The sequence below is a fragment of the Vitis riparia genome, chromosome 8 (genome assembly GCF_004353265.1).
Source record: "Vitis riparia cultivar Riparia Gloire de Montpellier isolate 1030 chromosome 8, EGFV_Vit.rip_1.0, whole genome shotgun sequence".
Taxonomy (NCBI): Eukaryota; Viridiplantae; Streptophyta; class Magnoliopsida; order Vitales; family Vitaceae; genus Vitis; species Vitis riparia.
In genome coordinates this window covers 16,001,588-16,026,085 of record NC_048438.1, presented here as the reverse complement: position 1 = coordinate 16,026,085, position 24,498 = coordinate 16,001,588, and the positions used below count along the sequence as shown (strand labels likewise).

General features: G+C 37.1%; 1 protein-coding gene across 5 annotated transcripts in view; it reads right to left on the bottom strand.

Annotated features, from left to right (window-relative positions):
* The window catches only part of LOC117920000 (mRNA-capping enzyme), a 29,377-nt gene that overhangs the window by 3,889 nt on the left and 990 nt on the right, over positions 1–24,498 (bottom strand). For 2 of the 5 annotated variants that reach the window (XM_034837336.1, XM_034837337.1), the window contains 14 exons: positions 23,265–23,397; positions 21,928–22,079; positions 10,653–10,736; positions 10,485–10,547; positions 9,955–10,086; positions 9,650–9,856; positions 5,113–5,235; positions 4,201–4,250; positions 3,676–3,838; positions 3,427–3,564; positions 1,497–1,619; positions 1,283–1,381; positions 838–927; positions 625–709 (listed from right to left, as the gene is read on the bottom strand). In XM_034837336.1, coding sequence (XP_034693227.1) covers positions 625–709; positions 838–927; positions 1,283–1,381; positions 1,497–1,619; positions 3,427–3,564; positions 3,676–3,838; positions 4,201–4,250; positions 5,113–5,235; positions 9,650–9,856; positions 9,955–10,086; positions 10,485–10,547; positions 10,653–10,736; positions 21,928–22,079; positions 23,265–23,397 — 1,642 coding nt within the window. Of the gene's footprint in view, positions 1–624; positions 710–837; positions 928–1,210; positions 1,382–1,496; positions 1,620–3,426; positions 3,565–3,675; positions 3,839–4,200; positions 4,251–5,112; positions 5,236–9,649; positions 9,857–9,954; positions 10,087–10,484; positions 10,548–10,652; positions 10,737–21,927; positions 22,080–23,264; positions 23,398–24,498 lie in introns of those variants that run through there. The other 3 variants (XM_034837338.1, XM_034837339.1, XM_034837340.1) reach the window with 3 other exon arrangements.

Sequence of the window (24,498 nt, the reverse complement as noted above, 5' to 3'; positions counted from 1 at the left end):
AGTAAATTAAAAATCTAATGGATGTTTTTTTTTATAAGTAAAAATATAGTGGATGTTGATGATATGAGAAAGAAGGAAAGTTCGAAATCACACTAGAGATGAAGTCATGTAGTGAGAGGGGAGTATGCTTGGATCCACATTCGAGGGAAAGTAACAAAAAAGTTTGAAAGATAAATGAGAAGGAAAATGATCAAAATAAGTGGGAAGACGTGCTTTTGAAGGGAAACAAATTAAAAGGGTAAAGGGTAAAAAATGGGGCATCTTTCATTAAAACTATGGAGGGAGGTCATTCTTACAATTTGATGATTATTTTGTCCTATCTACCCAAATAACCCTAAAAAATTTCATCTAGGCTTATTAGAACACTTCAAGACATCAAATAACAATAAGATATATGACTCATCTAGAAGCCTCATTATAGTCACCATAGTTTTTTCTCTAAGAAAAGGATCATGTCCTTAAATATGGAACCAATCTCTTAAAGTCATGCCACAAGTGTGCTTGAATGTGCCTATAGAGTTCCAAGTGTTCAAATTCATAATGCAGGAGTGCATCAATGCAGATTATATTGTCAACAAGCAAAGAAAGATATCAACCCAAGGAATTGAAGAAATCTAAATTAACCTTTAAATGAAACCCGGTTCCCTTCCATCAGTTTCTCTTTCCCTCGTTCATTCAGAAAAAGCTGTGGATGATTATCAGCACTCATCTGTCAACACAAGTAGCATCACTCTCAGGTGTCCAGGGTTAGTGAAAATTCATAATCAACATAGAATGATATAAAATCCATTACAAAATGCAAAATCTAAAATTGAGTATTAAAGTTGGGATTAAAACCTTAAATAGAAAGTCGACTGAGTTCATGTTAGCGTATTTCCACTTTAAGAGGCCTTCATGTGTACGGGGAATATAAGGATCATCCCAACCCTAGCAAATAAAGACTATCAGTGAGCTGCTATACAACTTAATAATAAACCAATAAGTCAGCTAAAGTGTAACATGTCTTTAATCATACACTGAATTATCAGAGTAAGAAGTGTTGATAGGAATGACTAGAATATTACATCAGAATGAGACGAAGGTTATAAATTAATTATCACCAACAAGCTACTTAGAATTCAGCAAGTCATTGCCAGAGAAACACGGACTATGCTTTATAACCTCAATAGTAATTAACATGATATGAATAAGATTGTAGACAAGAAGAGACCCCTATTGAATCCATTGTCTTGAGAAAATTTATCAAATTTCAGTGCATTTACTGTTTCTGATCCTTGAGCACCTGAAAAATAAGACCATCTGCATCATGTGAAAGTCTTGGAATGAATTCCTTTAGAAGCTTGGTAACAGTAGACAGCAACCAAAAATCCTTCCTTCTCACCTGATAAAACTTATTAAACAAATCAAAAGCAAATCCCAGAAAATAATAAAAAAGGAAAAAGAAAAGACAGGAAATTGAATCAGTTGTAGTAAGTGGTCTTTAGCTCACTTCATACCCTGAATGGTTCCAAGTCATATCTGTAATAAGGATTCCTACTTTGGTAAACATTCTGGCGTTCATAATTCCGAGGCTCGATCACTTCTTTTTCTAGCATCTTCCACCTTTCATAGAAGGGCCGCTGCACCAGTTTTTAATTATCAAATTTATGGTCAGAATTTGGGGAAAAAAATGAATAATACATGTTATGACATTGCTGAAAGAAATAAGCAACAAAGAATCAAGCACACTTGGAATGAATCACATTTGATGATTCTGTGATGATTAGAGCTGTTCCTTGAACATCTGACAATGATTTATTATATTGAGAGATGGGAGCAACAAGACAATGAAATTGTTCAAAGCATAAAGAAATTTTCACCATACCTTATCAGATGGTTGGTTCTACATATTATGAAAATGCCCAAAGCTCTAAAGATGGCTCAAACTCTAGTAGCTTCAGTCAAAAAATAACGACAAGTAACCAGTGACACCTTTTAATATAGCACTTGTTGAATTGGAATACCTATTCAACCTGAATCCATCAAATTAAGTGTTGTGTTCTCCAATTGGAGGAAACCATTTAATAAGCCTTAATTGCTTGGTTTTACTCAAATTTGAAGCTGAAGCTGAGGGTGAATAGATGGGTTGGTTTGCAACAGTGGTGTAGGGATTGTCCTTTGTGTGTGCCCTTCCTGTCCTTGTTTGCTTTTGCCCGACTCTAAGGAGGCATGGGTGGAGGATATCTGGGACTCCTCGGCTGAGGGGAGGGGGGGATGGAATCCTGGCTTTTCTAAACCCTTTAATAATTGGGAGGTGGATGTGGTGGAGAGCTTTTTGGAGTGGTTGCATGGGAAGGAGTTTGTGGAGATGTGGAAGGCATGGTGCCTTGGACTGAAACAAAGAGTGACAAGTTTTTTGTCAAATCTCTCTACAACGCCTTAAAGCTGGGCGACTCCTCTTCTTTCCCCACAAGAAGCATTTGGAACTCACAGGTGCAGCCTAAGATTAGCTTCTTTGCTTGGGAGGTAACATGGGGTAAAGCTTTAACCTTGGATCTAGTTCAAAAAAGAGAGTGGGCCCTAGCAAATAGATATTTTATGTGCCATGAGAATGAAGAGACTATAGACCACCTTATTATTCATCGTGTTAAAACAAGGGTTTTGTCTAAAATGTTCTTTTCTTTGGTCAAGATGTCTTGGGTGCTTCCTTCTTCAACCAGAGAGACTCTTCTCAGTTGGCAAGGTTTTTGGACAAAAAGCTCAAGAAGATTTGGAGAGCAGCTCCTTTACATATATTCTAGACGGTATGGAAGGCGAGGAATAGAATGACCTTTGATGATGACATGCTTTTGATCCAGAGACTAAAATATTATTTTGTTTACTCCCTCTGGTCAAAGATAAAGTTGTTTTATAGATGATTATACTCTTAACTTTAGTTAGTTTTATTGATTAGTTGGGTTCTTATTGAGGTTGTTTTAGCGCCATCTGTTTGGATGTTTTCTTTTCCTCTTTTGGCTGTTTTGGCAATGGATGTATAGGTATTGTATACCTTTAGTCACACTTTTGGCATGCCTCTTTTTAATAGATCTTTTTCTTTACCTATAAAAAAAAGAGTGAAGAAATATTTTAGCCTATCCACGCACGCACGCACGCACGCACACACACAGGGATTCAAGCAACATTATTGTTACGCACATGCACCCGTTAGGGCACACAGCAATGTTCAATAATGAGGGGCACAGCAATCACCTCTAAGTGAGACAAGTGGTCTCAAACTACAGAACCACTTGTAAATATAGAGAATCCTTGTCTCTGTTTCTACATAGGGTCCTATAGAAAGGTAAGCCAAGATCCTACTGGTGCTGTCATAAAATGAATAGGAGACTTAGGCACCAGAAAAAAATGAAATTGTGTGATGCCATCTTATCACAGAGTTGAATATCTAACCTCTATGACTGACACTTGGTTAATTGCCATCAGATCATAGATGAGGTATCTCCTCTCCTGCTTCTGTGAATCTGGCATGGTATCGATTATCATCTCCCCATCAAGCAATGTAAAATGATGAGTCTTTTCGACAAAACCCTTGCAAGCAAAAATACTAATGTCAGAATGCATGTCAAATATGTAATTAGATCTACGCATGAGGCGCCAAAACCAGAAATCTTGCTGAATGTAGAATACTTGCATGCATACATCATTTGTAATTTTGCAGGGAAACCTCATCTGGACCCTCCGAAATGTAAAAGTCCTATCAATTAAATAGCACCCATCCACAGTTATTAGCATCATATATCGAGTTCCATCAGCTTTCCATGTGGCATAATAATAGCGTTGTCTTAACAGTTGTAGATTATCCCTGCAAGCCACAAAAATGAAATGCAATTATAGTCTATCAAAGTAAAATCAAGAAGAGGGTTGAATAAAGATATGAGGCAATCCACCAGGGTTCCCTATTGCTCAGTTCATCTAGATCAAATGACTCCATGCCACAAAAAGCAGGAAAAGAATTATTAAATTTATTGTTGCACTTTCACTTACAATAAGACGAGCTCATGTCAAGCCTAATTAAACAAAGAGAACTTCTACTCAATCTATGAACTTAAATGTGGTTGAATAATACAAGGTCACACTTTTAACATTTAATGAATAAATAGAACAAAAAGCACTCTATGTAGATAATTATTGTCAACAAATATGTTGCCAAGTTGTAGATTATCCCTGTTAAGTGAAACTGGGTGTGACCCGGGGAATTGCGAGGGTCCTCTATGCTGAAAACCAAGAACAGTAATAACAACACTAATGTCAAATAAAGATAGATACGAAGGGCATGCCAAGCACAACAAATAAGCATTGAATTTCACAGCATTCTTATCTCAGAAAGCATAAAAAACTGCAATTGGTCTTCGACAAGCTAGGACTTTCGCACAACATAAAGTATTCCAAATACCATTAAAAAATTGGGCATTCTTCCCATTTCAAACAGGATCAAGGTGAATGTCAAAGTAAAGACTGTTGACATATAATAACAGAACAGCATAGTACATGATATAAAACATCTACCTGGCCATTTTTGGAATAGAATGTGTTTACGAAAAAAAATATTTGCTTCTCTCTGATAGGTTTATCAAAAACAATGTTAGAAATGTCTTGATAGATGGGAGGAACTATCAAAGTAAGACTAATGTAATCTAATTAATCAGGAAGAAAAAATTAATAGCATACATGTGATAGCAGTTTCAAATCAAGTTGGGCAAAATGATTGTGAACTGTTGACATATAATGACAGAACAGCATACTACATGATATAAAACATCTACTTGGCTATTTTTGGAATAGAATGTGCTTACTAAAAAAAATATTTGTTTCTCTCTGATAGGCTTATCAAAAACAACATTAGAAATGTCTTGATAGATTGGAGGAACTGTCAAAGTAAGAAAAATGTAATCTAATTAAGCAAGAAGAAAAAATTAATAGCAAACATGTAATAGCAGTTTCAAATCAAGTTGGGCAAAATGATTGTACATATGAACTTAATAGATAATCAAAGATCCATTCTCTCAATATAGGATATCTTCAGAAAAACAAGCTGCAGATATAAAAAATGGAAGGGGAAAATTTTCAAATGCCTACCCCCCCTACAGGCAACTTAAGTGATTGATAACAGAACTGCTGCAGTGCCTTCTGCTGCTCAGGAGGTATGTCATCTCCTATTTTGTCGTCATTTGTCATTACTACATCTACCTCATGCTTTTCCTGAAATAATGGAGGTGAATTAGAACCAAAAGCAAAATAGAACTTACCATTTTAAACATTTTCTTGCAGAAAATTCAATTGAAGCCACAGATGAGAGTATTTTGAATTTGTTAACGTAAATCTCAAGCATACTGTCAGAGATCTTGATTACCACCAATTTATAAAAAAATATGACATTCTCCACAAGGCAAATCATTATCTAAACTATGACAGTGCCATTAGTCAAGAACAAGACTATGAAATGACATATCATTACCAAGTATTCAGACAAACTAGGCATCAGATTCATCATTCTGCAGCTTTTAAGTTTTTATCAAATAGTACAAGCCATTTAAGCAAACTTAGCATCAGGCTCCTGATTCTGTGCCTATACAATAAGAACAAATTCCTCATATAATGCTGTACATTCGAAATTTTATCTTTCTTTTTTGGTTCTATAACCAAAATAAACACTATTAACCTACCTTAGTGTGTTTGGATGAATGCGAATTTGGATAGAAAGGTTCTTAACTCTAAAAATAATTAAAACCATAACCATAACCATAACCAATTATGTGTGCTGGAAATTAACCAAAAAGGCAATGACCAACTTATCTCTAATTATCATTAGCAGTTGCATCAAAATATTGAACATTGTCAAAGTTTTAGGGTGTCCTTTCGCTTGGATTTCTTGCTCGCTCAATCAAATCAAAGATTATGTAGCCAAACCAGGGGCCTCATAAATATATACTTTAGTGGGAAATTTTTTACCTCCATGAGCACAAGCCTTTGCATTTGCTTCAAAAGCATTTTTTTTATAATTATTAATTTTGTGCCTTTTTTTTTTTTTTGATAGATAAACCCATAGAAGCTTTATTAGAAAAAGGGAGCTTAAAAGGCAACCCGAAGCATACAGGGAGTATACACGAGAAACCAAAAGACAAAAAACAAAAAGGCAAACACTCACCAGCCCTCAACTAGAACCAACCAATCAACAAAGTTAATTAAAGAACGGGGTCCTCCATCTAAACAAGACTTAGCCCAAGAAAAGAGATTACAAACAAAAGAATTTTTCATTCTTTGAATCGACAAAACCTCATTATCAAAAACTATCATGTTTCTTTCCTTCCAAACCGTCCAAAATAAACAGAGAGGAGCTGCCCGCCAAGTCTTTCCACGCTTCTTGTCCACAAAGGAAGCGGACCATCTTGAGAGAGTGTCTCTAACTGTAAACGGGAGGACCCAATTAACACCAAACAAAGAGAACACAAGATCCCACAAAACCCTTGCCATGGGGCAGTGAACAAGGATGTGATTTATCATCTCCTCTTCAACACAACACAAGAAGCACCCGTTTGCTAAAATCCAACCCCTCCTCTTGAGTTGATCTTGGGTTAGAACCTTCCCCCAAGAAGCTTCCCAAGCAAAAAAAAACCACCTTTGTAGGCACACAAGGGCTCCAAATGATGTTCCACGGAAACAGGACTGCACAACTAGATTCAAGAGTATTGTAAAGGGATTTTACAGAAAAAATCCCATTCTTCAATGCTTTCCACAACACTCTATCCTCCAAACTAGCAACTAGCATCTTTCCTTGAAGGGACGAAAGGAGCCTCTCCACCGCCTCCCAATCATTAAAAGATCTAGAGAAACAGGGAATCCAACCCTCCACATCCTCCACAGAATCCCAACAATCCACTACCCACGCATCTTGAGAGACCACTAAGGCAAACAAAGATGGAAAAGCCTCACAAAGGGGAATATTCCCGCAACAATGTCCTTCCAAAATCTCACCCTTCTACCATCCCCCACAGCGAAGGAAACATTTTTAAGCAATAGAGAACCTTCCTTTCTAATTTCCTTCCAAAACCCCACCCCATAGCCCTCCCTAACCTCACGGGAATTCCACCCTCCACCTTCTTCCCCAAACTTCCTACTAATAATAAGCTTCCAAAAGGACTCCCTTTCAACCGCAAAGCGCCAACTCCATTTGCACAAAAGGGCCCTATTGAGAATAGAAAGATTTCTAATCCCCAAACCGCCCTTCTTTTTATGAGAACAAACAACAGCCCACTTTACAAGATGAGGCCTCTTCTCCAACGCTCCCACACCCCAAAGGAAATCCCTTTGGATTTTCTCAAGCCTCAATCTAACAACTCTTAGCATACGCAACAAGGACATGAGATGGATAGGCATGCTAACCAAAGTGATCCGAATGAGAGTGATTCTCCCTCCCTTGGAGATGAACTACCTCTTCCACAAGGCAAGTCTCTACCGCATCCTCTCTTCCACGCCATCCCACACTGCCACCAACTTATGAGGAGCACCCAAAGGGAGCCCCAAATAAGTGGAAGGAAGAGATCCCACTTTGCAGCCCAGTTCAGAAGCCAAAACCTCAACGTTCTCTACTCTTCCCACTGGCAGAATTTCACTCTTATTCAAATTGATGCTCAGACCAAAGATGGCTTCAAACCACATTAACAGCCAACTTAGAAAAGCCATTTGCTCTTGGGAATCCTTACAAAAGACCAACGTGTCATCAGCAAACGACAGATGAGACACTTGGATCCCACTGCCACCCCTTCCCCTTATCCTGCAACCGGTAAGGAAACCCTCCCTAATTGCTCTGTTAATGAGGCAACTTAAGGCCTCCATCCCTAAAACAAATAAGTAAGGGGATAAGGGACCCCCTTGCCTTAACCCCCTAGAGCTTTGGAAAAAACTCAAAGGCGATCCGTTAATCAAAACTGAAAAAGAAGCAGTGGAGATGCACCACCTAATCCAACCAGCCCATTTCTCCCCAAAACCCATTTTTTGCATCACTATCAACAAAAACCCTTTTTTTTTTATGTGGGGTATACAAAGAATACACAAGGACCATCAAAACCCCAAAAAAAAAAAAAAAACAGGATGTAGAGTGAGGACACAGGCTAACATAGGCCTAGGCTATCTAAAATTATGCAAAGACATGTTAGTTTACTCCATGACACAAGCCCAAAACAATAAGCTCTCAAAGTGAAGCTCTTTTAGCCACCAGCAATTATTGCCCCACACCCTTAAAAGTTCTGTTCATTTCCTTCCAAATTATCCAACATGATCAAATGGAAGCTGCTCTCAAAATTTCTTTGCATCTTCTTGCCAAAGAACCATTGTGCCATTGAAACAGCAAATCTTTCACCGAACAGGGGACAACCCAAAAGAAAACAAACAATGCAAAAATTAAACTCCCTAAGCTGGTAGTCCACTTGCAAGGTACCAGATTGTGGTTGGCAGATTCCTCCATACATTTGCATGGACAACACCTGTTAACAATGACCCAACCATGCTTTACTTCTTCATCCCCTATTAGAATTTTTTTCATGTGTTGCCTTGCAAATAAAAGAGACCTGTCCTGGAAGGAACTTTGGTTCTCCATTTCTCTTTGGCAGGAAAAGAGATTATCTTATCTGTAACCAGCACCTTATAGTGGCATTTCACAGAGAACACCCCCTTCTTTGAAGGCTCTTTCTTACAATAGCTTGTCTCTCACATCACTTCTGATGTCTCTACTTGTAATAATTCCAGGCATGACTCCAACCCCTCTTAACTCCCAATTAAAGAAGCCTCTCAGAAAACCAGGTATCCAGCACCCTCTGGGCCTTTCTACCTCCCAACAGTCATCCACTCAAGTGCTGTTATGACTATGAGTGGCTAAATTGAACAAAGAAGGAAAGCAATCTTTCAAAAATATCTGACCAAAGTCTTGTCAGATTTTGTTTTAAGAAAGGATAACTTATTGCCCTCATTCTGCCATAGTGGAAAACAATGGGATGATTCATCTGCTTTTAATAAAAGAAAAAAAACTATCGAAGAGCTGGAAGGGGATCTTCAGTGGCCTAATTTCCATTAGAATAAAATGGCTAAATCTGAATATCAAAGGGCTTTGGAAAGGAAACAAAGGAAGAACTAAAACGAATTATTGTCAAAGAGCTCACAGGAATTTCTTAGAGTATGAGTTTCATGGTTATATCAGATGCCAAATCTGATTTTCAGTGCAGAAGAATTAAACAAGTGATTTCTTGCAGAGGTTAAAAAACCACCCAACTGTAACTAACAATCAGATAGCAGGGTTGGAATCAGAAAAAGATAAGGCTTATGTAATAAGAGATTATAGCTAACGAAACCAGGCGACAAAAGCATTACTCATAGATTTGTGCACAAACTGGTGGACACAGCAGATGACTTAGAAGATAACTGCGAAATGGCATTAGCTACTTTCAAATTCAAATTGTTTTGCACCAAAATTCAAGTGTCTTATATGAAACAATTACTTCCCTTTGCATCTCTACACCACAACAAACAAATGAAAACTTTCCAAGCAGCCAAACCAAAAGAATATATATTGCACACATCAGAAACAAGGGACTAAAAATTATACGTCCAAGGAATTACATACATGCCCAGGAGCCACTGAGACTCCATCATCATCATCATCAGGCATCGCTTCACCATTGAGATCAAGATCTGAAGATCTCTTCCACTCAGGAGTTGGAGGACAAATGACCAATTCAGGCTTTCTTTCATGATAAAATGCATACAGTCCATCAATATAATCATGTTTGTAGATTCCTGGAGGACGTGCATCAGCAAAAATTTTTATTGCCTGCATGACAAGGCAGAAAATTTCAAACTAAACACAGTTGCTCAAAGTAGCCAATAAAGAGACAGTTCAAACAATGTTAACATAAGCACATAACTGACCTGAGTGACAGACATTGACTGTGACCGCATAAGATAATGAACGATCATATAACCTGTGCGATTATGACCATGGGTACAATGTACCAGAATATACTTCTTTGTTTGTTTCTGACGAGAAAGAAATTGAGAGACCTGAAAATAAGTAAACATATTTGAAGTATTATAAGCGACTTTTTTTTTTTTTAGCATAGCATATTCAAGGTGTGAATAATGCATAAGAAAATGATATGCTTGTCTTTAATAGCTCAAGAAGTAGCCTGATCAAATGAAAAGATAACTCAGCATCCGAGATAAAATGACAGGGCAAGGAAACCCATACAAACATAACATACAAGCATCTTTGATTCGTTATAAGCCACCCAAACTTTAAATCAAATGCTTGCTCCAGTACAGCTCATTGAATGTTAAAATATACAAACAACATGAGAGAAAAACACGATGTTTTTACTGTGATAGAATAAGTATCATATATTAAACCCTTTATGGTACTTCTTTTAGAATGATCATATATGTGTCTAGAAGAGACTTACTTCATAAACAAAGGAGTTTACAGCTGCATTATCAGGTACAGAATCCCGCCCCTTGCATGCGATCTTAAAAATAAAAGAGAGAGAGAGAAATTGAAGTCAAAATGATTCAATTAGTATACTTAGTAAAGCATAATTTGGGACATATTTGTCAAGTAATCCACAACTCACCTTGATATGCTTAATACCTTCTCTCTCCCAATCTGATGATGGATAGTAACGAGTGGTGTTGGTCAGATCGATTACTAAACCAAGCTGAAAAATTAGTAAACAAAATTAATATTTTCATTCCAACAATGAGCAAGGAACTTTAATCCTCTTATTAAAATTTTCCAAAATAGAAATTTTTTTTGTTAAAAGTACTCCCATAAATTAGTCAATTGGTTTTATGAAATAACACAGAGAACTAATCCTAAAAGCTACAAAAGTACAAGTTACATACTTACATCCAAGATACCGACACCTCCTCTTGAATGGAAGTAAAAATATAACAAATCAAAATAATTCACTGAAATATATAATTAACATATATGCTAATAGCACCTAAGAAAATGGTGTAGCAAAGTACACACAATGTATACAAATGGTTGTCATAGGTAATTCCAAGGGCCTGATTAAGGGGGCAGGAGGTTTGGAATGAATTCACATGCTAGAGAAAAAGTGAGCGATGGGAATTTGAAAGCTAAGAATGGCATAGTGGACATGTCAATCATTGGGAAAAATGGGACGACAAAGATGAGGAGAAGTTGGATGGCTCTAAGAAGCTTCTATTAGGTGGGCTAGTAGAGAGCGGAAAGGTAAGTAGTGGTGAGCTCTCAACTGACAGCAAGCTTGGAGGGTTGGACCATGAGAAATTGTAGGTGGCCCACAATGCGAGCGAGAAGGCTGCTAAAGTAGGACAAGACAAGAGTACCCAATTTTACTTTTAAAAAAAAGTCTTGTAGCCCAAGTAAGATATAGATCAGGCTAGACCCAATCATCTAAAAGTTTTCTCAATGATGGTTTGAGAAGCAGAGTGGATCAGGCCTTATGCCCTTAACCCATTTAAGAGGCTCCTTTGTTTTTTTTTTTTTTTTGGTTGGGGGGACTTGATTTTGTGCAAAGTCATCTTCACAAAGAGTAGGCTCTTAGGTCAAGAAGCAAAGGGTTCCCATCCTATGGTTGGATTCGTCAATTTAAGGATGGCATCATCTAAGTTGGTACCTTCTTCATCATTAATCCTCTGTTTGTGCATAGACATGGCTCTCTTAGAGGAAGTTTCTAGATTTCCAAGTTAATCACTATGCTCTATGAAAAGGGGTAGGGTTTCCTCTTCTCTTATCATAGGGTTTCCTCTTCTTTTACCTTCTTTGAGGGTGTGCTTGTTGATGAGGGCAACTAAGGAAGGGCATAGAGGCATAGGTTTTTGGAGATGGATATCAGAGCAAAGATAAAACCCTATTAAGGATGATTTTGGCGAATGGCAATCTAGTGGACTTTTAATCAGTAAGAAGGCAAATGACGATTCAATAGGTGTGGAAGTAAAAAGAGAGGATGCTACTTTTCAAGATCTTTGAAGGTTGGTCAAATAGCAATCTAGCTACATTTGGCAAGTTCTTAGGCATGTCGACATAAGCGTTTGAAGCAAATAAAAAATATAGCTCTCGTTAGAAAGATGAAGGCGAGAATGAGGTTGAAGGGTCAAGTCAATGAGAAGAGAACAAAGAAAATTTGTTCTTTGAAACGTGAAAAATAGCTAAGGAAGTTAGAGTGCTTAGTGGATTACAAAAAGAGGAGGTAAGACTAGCAAGATAGGATAGGAGTTGGCTACAATTTGCTAATGAAGTTAAGAATTCTATCTTGTAATGTTAGAGGAGCCAATGATAGAGGGAAGAGGAATGATATAAAATCTTTAATTAGATCATAGAAAATAAACTTGTTATTTTTACAAGAGAGAGAAAATCCAGAAGAAGCCACTGAAGATAGTGAGAATCTTAAGGGGTGACAAGATTTTTAGAATAGGGATATGTGGAAGCCAGGGTGGAAGCTAGGGGAGTAGTAGTTTTCTGAGATAATAGGGTGCCAGAGCTTGTTGGTATGGAAGTGGGCATGCTTTTTATTTTATGTCATTTCAAGAGTTAAGAGGATGACTTTGTTTAGGTTGTCAATGGGGTGTACAAGTCAACTACAAGGACAGAAAAGGAGGTCTTTTGTAGTTAGGGGTTATCAATGTTAAAATCTCTCGATGTTATCCACCCCCTTTGAATTACAAGCCAAATGCCAACTAAGTTAAATAACATTGAGTAGAATACCTCTAAAAATGACAGTACAAAAGGCCCACAAGGATGAATAAAAGTTAAGTATATCTCACATCATTTCTTCCGTTCTCCACTTTTCCTCAAAGATCCTAACACTTCTCTCTTACCACATAATCCAAAGTAAAGTGAGGCAAGTGATTTGCCAAAGGGTCTTGCCTCTGATGGAGCTCCTCAAACCTCTATATGTAATAGCCATCATATCACAAATACTATTAGGTGGAACCTATACATTTTTTTTTTCTTTTGATAGGTAAATAAGAATTGTATTAAAAAAAAGAAAGTATACACATCATATACGAAAAAAAAAAAAAGACAAAAGGCATGAAGACACAAAAACCTGCTACTGCACCCTATCGTGAGCCTACCCAATCCACAAAGTCTAACAATGATAAAGATCCACCCTCAATGTACAATCTAACCCAATCCCAAAATAGATACAAAAAAAAAAAAAAATTAATTGTTTGATCCATGTTTTCAAAGTTGTCAAAAGTTCTCCTATTTCTCTCCTGCCATAAAGCCCAAAACATACATAACGGAGCAGTTTTCAAAGCCTTCTTCCTATTTTTACCCACAAAGGACTCATGCCAACTCAAAAGGACCTCTCTAACTGAACAACTCAACACCCACTGAATGCCAAAAAGCGCAAAGATCAACTACCACAACAAACGAGCTTTCGAACAATGGATGAGAATATGGTCACTAGTTTCTTCTTCTTCCTTACACAAGTAACATCTATTAGGAATCCTCCAACCCCTCTTTTTAAGTTGATCCAGAATCAAAACCTTGGCCCAAGTTGCTTCCCAAGCAAAGAAGCTAATTCTCGAGGGCACTCCTAAGAATTCCAAACAATGAACAGTTCCACTCTCCTATCAGCCAAGAAGGAGTAGAAGGACTTAACAAAGAAAGCACTATCCTTCGTAGGCAACCATACCATGGCATCATCGGTCTCCACAAACAAGGGGTGTGCTAACAATCTCCCTAAGAAGGCTTGCACCTCCTCTAGCTCCCAATCATGCAGTTGTCTCGTAAACCTAAGACTCCAACCACCATCCTCCCAAAGGTCACTCATCCAAGCATCTTTAGAGGAGGCTATGGAATAAAGCTTAGGAAAGGACTCCCTCAAGGATGAATCCCCACACCACTAGTCCTTCCAGAACTTCACCCTGTTTCCAAACCCAACTTTAAACCCAACTCTTGTTTTGAACATCTCCCATATGCCTCTGATAGCCTTCCACACCCCCACACCATGTCCTTCCCTAACAACTTTAGAACACCAACCCCCCTCAACTTGCCCATACTTGCCCACAATCGCCCGTTTCCAGAGAGGGTCCCTTTCACTTGCAAATCTCCAAGACCACTTGCCTAAGAGAGCCTCATTGAGGATGGTTAAATCTCTGATACCCAAGCCTTCTTGTTGTTTGTCCAACCGAACAATAGCCCATCTCACCAAGTGTGGCTTTTGTTCTAAAGCACCTCCTCCCCATAAAAAGTCTCTTTGAATCTTCTCTAGTCTAGCGGCTACTCTCCTTGGAATGACAAAAACAGACAAAGTAAATCAGCAGACTGGACAAAGTGCTCTTCAACAGGGTCAACCTTCCACCTTTTGAAAGATACTCTCTTCTCCACAACACTAATCTTATTCGAAATCTCTCTTCCACCCCATCTCATACCCTAAAGGACTTGAAAGGAGCTCCCAACGGAAGTTTTAGATAGGTAGAAGGGAGGGAACCCTCCTTGCACCCTAAAGCCTCAACAAGATCCTCTAAGTTTGAGACTTCCCCAATGGGGATGAGCTCACTTTTCTCCAAATTAATCTTTAGGCCTGACATAGCCTCAAACCACATAAGAATCCAACTCAAGTACTCAAGGACTTCCTTCCTAGCATTACAAAAAAATGAGGGTGTCGCCCGTAAACAACAAATAGGAAATCTCCACCCCCTCCCCTTCTCTTCCCCTAACTTGAAAGCCATTGATGAACCCTCCCTTCTTTGCCGTCATAAAAATGAAAGAAATAGCCTAAGGCGGAACCCATACTAACTTAGCTAGCCAAAAAAGCTTGTGCCAAAGCCCCAATGTCAACGAGTAATGTAGAAAAAGATGGTCAATCAATTTTCCACTTCTCATGCATAATATGCACCAATGAGGACTAAGAGATTTGTAGGATCTCCTCAATTGTAACAAGTCATTGGTATTTATCTTCTTATACACCACTAACCAAGCAAAGGCTTTAACCTTTACAAGGGCTTTTGATTTCCATAAAAATAATAATAATAATAATAATATATTGGCTGGAAAGAACAGGAAAGGATTTGAAACAAGAAATTTTTTTTTACTGAGAATGAACCTAAATAAGATATAGACCAAGTTCTTGAATCTACAGCAGAAGGAGATAATTGCACAGAAGTAAGAGAAAACACAAGTCTTTTGAGGTTTTCAATTTCCATATCATTGAGATTGCGATAGAAGTCCAGGTTCCAAGAAAATGGAAAAGAGTTACCAAGAACAACTAAAATGGTGAGATTTCACTGTGATAAGTCTATAGAGACTTGAAAATTGCGAACGCAAAACTTGATCACCCTACCACACGTCTTCCAAAAACAAATTCCCTGTGTGTTACCCACCACAAGGTGAGTGTATGAGGATAAGTCCTAGAGAACTTGTGCAATGGTCTTCCAAGAATATCTATGTGACCATCTAACAAGAATGTTGGCATCTCATCCCTTAGGTGTGTCCTATAAATGCTCGAAAAAGCCATAGGTCATAATTTTCCTTGGGGAACCTTCATATCCACTTCCCTAGAAAAGCACAATTTATCAAAGAAGTCTTCCCATTCCCTAAACCTTCAAACTCCTTTGGCCTACACACTATATCCCAACTAATATGATTATCTTTTTTAACACCCCCCACCCCCCCCCCCCCCCCCCCCCAAAAAAAAAAAAAATTCCTAACCAAAGAAAATCTCTTTGCAATTTCTTAATCTTAAAAGCCTATTGATGTTAAGATCCTATAAGAAAAAGGTAGGGATGTGAGGTAAACAAGACTAGATTAGGTTTATTCTCTCCCCCACCCCCAATGACAACAAAACTTTTTTCCACCCATTCAATCTCCCCGAGATTATATCAGCCATTGGATCCCAAATCTGTTTGCCTTCAGATTCTCTCCTAAAAGAAGACCTAAATAGGATAAAAGTCATTCTAAAACTTTACAATCAAGAATCAAGGCCAACTTGGATATCATATCTTGGCTTAAATTGATACTAAAGAGAGTTTTCTTCTCTAAGTTGAACTTAAGCCCTAATATTTGCCCAAAAACCAAAAGAATTAGCTTGAGGTTTTGTATATTTTCTAAAGAGGTTTTAAAAAGGAATATGGTGTCATCCGCAAATTGTAAACTACTCTCCTATCCCTACACACTATGAGACCCTTTAGTAAACCACTCTCCTCTATTCTAATCATCACTCAACTTAAGGCGTTTGTTACAATGGTGAAAAGGAAAGGAGGAAGAGGGTCTCCCTATCTTAAACCTCTAATTACCTTAACCTAACCTTTAGCATTTCCATTTACTAGGATTGCAAAACTTATTAAAGATAAAAATAAAAAAAAAATAAAAAAACCCTCATTCAAGATCTCTATTTTGTGTTGAACCCATTCCCCTCAAATACATGGTTCAAAAAACCCCAATCCACATGGTCATGGCCCTTTTCAAAATCTATTTTGAAAACTACCCCTTCCTTGAACACCTTTTCTCATTGACAATCAAAACAGAATCCAAAATCTATTTCAAGGAGTTTTATGACTAAGGTAAGTTTGAAGAAAACCTTCAATGCTACATTATTTTGTTAATTCCAGAAAAGGAGGGTGAAAAAAACTTTAAACACTTCAAGCCCATACATCTGATGGGTAGTCTATATGAGTTTCTCGTTAAGGTATTGGCAAACAATTAAAAAAAGGGTTAGGGAAAGTAGTTTTCAAGGTCTAAAATGCCCTTTTTTGAGGGAAGACAAATTCTAAATGTGGCAAATGACTCTATGCTGAAAAGCGATACCAACAGGGTAAATTGTAAGTTTGATATTGGAAAGTTGATTGATTAAGTTAACTAGAGATTCCAATTATATCTATTCTTCAAAAGATAAGAGTTTAACACAAATAAATAGGGAAAAAAAGGGTTCCCTTGTTTAATGTTAGATGGGGTGTTGTTAACTAGAACAAAAAAACTTTACTATAGAAATACACCATTTAATCTTATGTCGGGATTCGAAGCACAAGGGAGAGTGGTTTGTTGTTGGGATTGATAGCAAGTGGAAAGGATGGCGAAGGAGTAGAGGTGTGCCATTTGGTTTTTTGTAATGCTTCGCAAAATCAAATTGCTCATTTATGTTGGCCGCTCATGTAGTTTAATGTTATCTCAAAGGTTAAACATAAACCTAGAGCAAAGCCAATTAATTCCAATTAGGAGGGATGTTGCTAATGTGGAGGATTTGGCAAATAGACTAAAAAGAGTGGTGGGGAAAGTGATTTCAAATTCCCAACACACTTTGTTGAGACCAGACAATTTTTGGATGCAATCCTAATAGTAAACGTGGCCATAGACTCAAGGCTAAAAGGCTTAGAAAGTGGGATTATTTGTAAAATGGATATTAAAAAGGCCTATGACCAAGTGAACTAGGGTTTTTTTTATAACAGTCATGGAAAAAATGGGCTTTAGGGCTAAGTAGATAAGGTGGATGGGGGGTGCATCTCTGCGTTTTTTAGTTTTGATTAATGAGACTGTAGTAGGTTTCTTCTAGAAGTTCTAGTGGCCTAAGACTAGTAGACCTTCTTTCCCTTTCTTTTTCATTATAGCAATGAAGGCGTTTTCCTGTATTTTGAAGAGGGCAATGGAAAGGGGCTTTCTAGAAGGTTTTTTGGCTACTATGGCAATGTCTAATCTTTTATTTGGGGATGACACTTGATTTTTTATGACAAACAAGGAGTAGTAGGAGTAATTAAGTTTGGCATTCATGTGGTTTGAGGTGGTTTCCAATTTGAAAATTAATTTGGATAAAAGTGAGTTGATCCCCGTGAGGGAGGCTTCTTATGCAAAATATTTGGCTAGGGTGTTGGGGTGTAAAGTGGGTTTTCTCCCTTCTTCTTATTTAGGCCTCCCTTTGGGAGTGCCTCCTTTAAATCTTTACGAGTATGGGTATAATGGAGGAAAGATTTTAGAAACGGCTTACTTTATGGAAGACGCAGTAATTATCAAAAGGAAAGAGACTGACTTTGGTAAAGAGTACTCTATCTAGCTCCTCAATCTATTACATGTCCTTATTTTTAATCTCTCGTAAGGTGAGTCTAGGATTGAAGAAGATTCAAAGAGACTTCATTTGGAGGGAGGAGAGCTCCATTGTAGGCCTTGCTTAGTAAACTAGTCGATAGTTTGCTCGGTTAAAAAGGATGGGAGCTCAAGTATTACAAAATTTACTCCTATGAATAAGGCCCTTCTTAGAAAATGGTGTTAAAGATTCGCTTTTGAGAATGAATCTCCATGGAAACAAGTTATTGTAAAGAAGTATAGAAAGGAGGAAATGTGGGTTTTGGTGGTGGTGGTAGGGGGGTCGGGCCTTAGCTCTTTGTCTTTATTTGATTTTATTTATTAGCTAGGGTGCAAGTGAGGTGAGGGTTTTTTTTGGTGTATCCCTCTTCTTTTTTGCCCTTAGGTGTCTTGTATACAGTGTATATACTTTCGTGCGCCCTTCCATAAGCGTTTTTTAATACAATTGCTTTTACCTATCAAAAAAATAGTAGAATGAAAAAAAAAATGTATGTTCAATTATGTCAGATGGATGGACCCATAAAAAAGAGAAAATTTTAATAAACTTTATGGTTAATTGTTCAAAAAGAACCATATTTATGGAATTTATTGATGAGATGCTTCATCAATCATTAAGGCAGAAGATAGGATGTTTGACTTACTTGACAAATGAGTGGACCAAATTAGTGAAGAAAATGTAGTTCAAATACTCAAGTTGTATTTGAATTTATTCTAAGAAATACTACTATTGAATTTTTCATTTAAATTTTTAAAACTTAAATTATTTATCCTCTAGCGTATTCGAATTTATTCTCATTGTCTACAATGTCACATAGGGAGGTTGTTGGAACAAAAGCAGCCACATTTGTTCTGGTCACTATGGGCTGCACATTGCCCCAACTTCATGCTTAAGGATATTGGATGTTTTTTTTTTCCTAGGATGGCAATTTCATGCAAGGTGTCTATGCCAATATTAATATCCTAATTCAACTTTATACTGAAATTTTGGATAATATTTGATGATAAATGTGCCTAAGAAAAATTTATTATATGATATAAAATTATACATGTGACTTAGGACGCAGCTCCCTTTACTAAAGTTTGCACCTTAAGTTGTGCCCTGGACCAAGGCTTTAGGAAAACTATGCACCTTGCGCCTTTTAAAACTATGCTCATAATATGGATTTTTACTTAGTTATCAGAGAAAGATCACCTTTCCAAAGCATTACATGCTACATATCTTCTAAGCATGGCCAAAATGATTTATAACCTCCAAATTGCTCTGCCCAACCACAAGAGAAGAAAAATACCTAACAACAAATCAAAATTTCCAACTGTGCCTCCAGTATCTCTATCCGCAACTGAGTAGAGCATCCCAAAAACAAACCCCTCTTCCCCCCCCCCCCCCCAAAAAAAAACTCTTCTAAAAAACAAAAAACCATATTTCCTCTCTCTTTTTCCCTCTGTTACAGTGTGAGCAACCATCAAAGTTAAGTTTAATCTTTCCAACAAGGGGATACCGCCAAATATTTGGAAAATTAAAGAAAAAGGTGTTACTGTCATGAAGGAGAAGAAGAAGAAGAGCCCCCTAATGATTAAAGTGGCTTATCTTTCCAAAGAGGATAAGTCAGTATATAGGAATATTTATAGGGAAAAAGAAATACCATGGATGAGGAAGAAAAGTTATGAGATGGCATGGCCATTAATAATGCAATTCTCAAATGACAGTCAATTGCATTAGCATGATCAAGTTGGTCAGTCACAAAGATCAAATTTTAATTTCAAATGGAATTCATGAGACAAAGACCTATTGAAGATGAAAGTTTAATAAATGCAAAGAGAATGTCATAAGCATACAAGTAGAAGTGAAGAGAGAGATGGAGCAAAATAGCGGTGGGTGGGCGGCTCGATGATTAGGCAAGTGGATATTAGCTACAGGAGAAATTGGAAAAATTGGTCTGCATATGTAATGAGATTTCACTACAGCCCACTTGAATGACTTCAAGTTTCTTGTGGGCGATAAATTTTTTTTTTTATCAGATTCTTGTGGGCAATAAATGGCATTTGCTAAATCTATCAGTAGATATTACGTACAATTACTGAAAGGCATATTAAAGCAACAATGAGACGGGCATGAGGGACTAGCTGACTCAGTCCATCAAGAGACAACTCCTCCCTCCACCTCTTCACACACAGTATAAATATGAAGATAGATGCAAAATAGGAAGCTTGCAGAGAAAGGAAGAACGAAATTGGCAGTATTATTCAAGTGATATTGAACGAGTTATATCTCCTTCCCACTAGCACAAAAAATCACAAACGTTTTACCTTCCAATAATCCTCTTAATACCCTTCAATACTAGGAATCACCCAGTCCCAGATTCTGGCTTATCAAATAGACACCTTCAGGTAATTATCTCTTACTACTGTCAACACAACTCAAAAAAGGCTTAATCCCAACAATTTGGACTTAACTACATGAACACACACACACATGGAGAACAATTGACCCAACTTACACAAAAAAACACAAAGTAATTGAATGTGTTTCATCTTAGTTCACTGTTCTCTCACATAAAAACAATCACATCCAGAATTTTTATCCAGGGTAATTTGAAGAAAGAGGAGCATCCCCTCATTCATTCTATAGTTGTTCCATGATTTCTATATCTTCTGTTTCCCTTTTGGGGTTCAATTGGGGTGTCTTTTTTTTTTTTAATAAGCACACAAAAAAATATTATAGATAGATAAAAGGCTAAAGCTCACCAACATACATGCAAAGGGAACCAAGCGAAGAGAACAAATAAAGGAGGGCAAACAAAGGGGAAAACACCACCTGCCCACATCTACTTAAAATCAAACAAACACATAGCGTTTCCTTCCATATGATGCATAATATGGTCCAAAAAGGAAAGCATAAAAGAGGATTTAAGCAATTGATAAGAGGTTTCCACATATTCAAAAGCCCTTCAATTTCTTTCATGCCAAATATTCAGCAAAGGCACAGAGGGGCATCTAACCAAGCTTTCTTCTGTTTTTTTCTTACTTAAACCCCATTCCAACTTAGAAACATCAATCTAACTCACCCACTGCAACCTATATAATGAAAAAATCAACTGTCACACAAGTCAAACAAACACAATGTAGAAGCAAGTGGTTGATGGACGACTCCTTCCTTTTGGACATAAAACATCAATTTACTAAAGAAACCCCCTTCTTTTCAAGCAGTCTAATGTCAGGATCCTTTCCCAAGATGCTTCCATGCAAAAAAATCACTTCTCGTCAGAACCCACAGATTCCAAATAACTCTAGCTAGGAAAGCCTTTGAAATCCCTGAGGCTAGTAAAGAGGTGAATGCTTTAAGAGAGAACTTTCCATTTCTTGAAAGCCTCTGAACTCCTTGGGTTCAATTCAATTTTTCCTGCCTCAATGTTGATCTTTATCAAAACTCACACTTAAAACAAGACACAAATAAGTCATGTCATTTACAGTCAATTGCGTCTTTGGATGGAACCTAACAAGAGGGATTATGAAGAGCAAAGTAGCGAGGGATTCTCCTCAGATCATTGCTTCCATTAGCTCTTGTTCACAAAATTGTTTTAGCCTTGTATAGAGCATTTCACAACTATAGGATGCATTAATGTCAAGTTTGCTCCTTTTTGCTCATTTAACTTTTAATAAGAAGACATCTTATAAAATAAGCATTCCCAGGTCTTTAACAGATGTTGCATGCATGCCCTATATGCTACTCTTCCTTTCCTATATAAGGGGAATTATCTAGGCCTATTACAAAAATAGTGCATTTCTTAGTGCCAAAAAATTAAGGGCAAAAATAACCACATTAAGTACTATGTGCTTACTTTTCTTCCTAGAACTCTCTGTTGATGAATCACTTGTCTAGAAGAGTATCTTTTACCAGGAGCGACAAGGTCATTGAAGGATTCACCGAGAGGCACCTTAGAAGGAATAATGAAATTGATTTCCTGACCAAATGCAGGGCAATCCAACCAACCTACAACATCAAGAACAAAATTGTTACAAAATGCCAAAAAACAAAACACATGGCACATTTAGATGAATGGGACCAAATCTTTTTATATCATTGAGCATTAACATGTCATTATAATCAAAATAAAAAAAGGTATGAATTTTCAGTATTTTGGATCAGTTTAATTTTCCTTCGAAAATAAAACTAGAATGGAAGAAATTAAGCAAAGCCAAACTTCACAGCAAAAGGATATTATAAACAATACCTTTTCTACAGGAAGAAAGAACACAATGTGGAAAATATTTTCTCAACATAGGAAACCCTCACTATCACCATGATGGAAACTTAGCCAACTGTCATTTTATAGGCAAATTAAATATGTGTGTGTGCGCGCGCGCGCGTATGTATGAGCACAAGCATGTATAGGCAACTAACAAAAAGGGCGGCAAACCCATAGCACACAGAGGATACAAAGCGCATTAAGAAGGTTAAAAAAGAAAAAAGAAAAAAGAAACAAATACAAGGGCCCTAAAACAGAGTGACCCCTTCCCGAGAAAGCAATGAAATAAAGAAGGATTAGTATCTAATGTTTTATATGTTATGCATGGTACACTGTCACCATAAAACACAATAATGAATTGCTAATTCCATCTCTCACCTTTGGCACAACATACTTGAATGCGACTTAAGAAGTTTCATATAGTATGTTGGAAGGATTGTCAACCCTACATCTCCTAAAAACCAGCAATAAATAATGAAGTGGCTTTAAAAAAGTTATCCTGGTAATCACTTCAATAAGCACCAATTAATCAGCCTCAGACTCCTACATACACAGGGTCCTTATCTTTTAATCAGATATATACACAGAGTCCTTATCAAGATAAATATATTGGATCAAACAGCTGAAGCTATAGTCAAATAGCTCTTATGTATTTCTATGCTATAAAAAGAAAACATATACTTATCAATGCAAGCCCTTTATCTACCTATCAAAAAAAAAAAAAACATATACCTGTAAACCACAAGCATTCTCTTTGCTACTTTACTCAACCATGCCAAAATCTAATGACTCATTAGTCACTCAGAACCACAATAATGACACATATCAGGATAAGTTTAACTCTCTGTTACATTATGAAGCTTCACGGAAATGAAAGCAAAGTTTGAAAATTAACAAACAATCTACACAAATATCACCAAAAAATTTACCAGGGGGGAGCTTATTTCTATCATGTGGTCTATGATTTCTTGTTTGAAACGGTCGATCATGCACAGAAGGCCCATTCACCGATCTGTCATCTGGGCGTTCTCTTTTCAGCCGCCTACGTCTTTCTTCGCGCTCCTATGACAAGAAACCCACAAAATCATTAGTTACATGAGCAGGAACACATTATCAAAATGCCCTTGAAGCTTGGCTTAAGTGGTAATGGGTTGGGCAGGATTGTGAGTGGTACCAAGTTCAAGTCCTAGTAGGAGCAAAAAAACCTAAAAGAAAAGAAATAAATAAATATATATATATATATATATATATATATATATATATATATATATTTAGCTACCAAAAATAAGGCACCTATTATCAAAATCAAGATGAGAGTCTTTGACCAACAGAAAGTTCTTTTTCCACATCAAAAAAGAAAAAAGCAAAACTAACTGCAGGTTAGAACTCAAACCATGTAAAGAGAGAGAGAATAACTAACAAACAAACATATAAAATGAGACAACTACTCTGATTCATCAGAGGCCATAGGAAATAACACAAACCAACTGGTCTAGGTTCCCATGCATCCTAAAAAAAATCGGATATCTCTAATAAAGTGTAGACTATGAATTTTTAGTGTTCAGGTATACATTCTGTGTACTGGTGCGCTTGTTTCCGCACTCTTTCTATATAGCACGCTCTTTATTTACCTATAAAAAAATGAAGTTTTAGTGTTCAGCGCAATTGAATTGCTTTTTTTCCCTACCACTATATTTAACATTCTAGGAGTGACACTTCATAATACACCTGAGGCTGATACAATTTTTAGCATCATTCTATTTATCGAAGTAGAATATTTATATCAAGATCAACTCCTCTCATATACAAGGACCATCCTGAACATTCTGCTCTTGAAACCTTGCAATTTAACCTTCACACTAGAGACATATAATAACAATTATAAACTAGGACCTTAAGAACATGCCAGAATACCCAAAAAAACACAACAAGAAGACTAAAATAAATAGGAAGTTCTAGCAATAAGGCTAAAGAAAGGTTGGAACTCCAAACTAACTAATAGTACATTCCAACCCAAAAAGTAGTTTTTATGCCTCTGTGTGTACTTTGGATGCACCTGCATCACCTGCACTATGAAGTTCTAACCTAGGCTCATTCCCAAATGACTGTCAAACAAAGTTAATTGCATGGGGATGAAATCTACTACTACTCAACTTAGAAGGC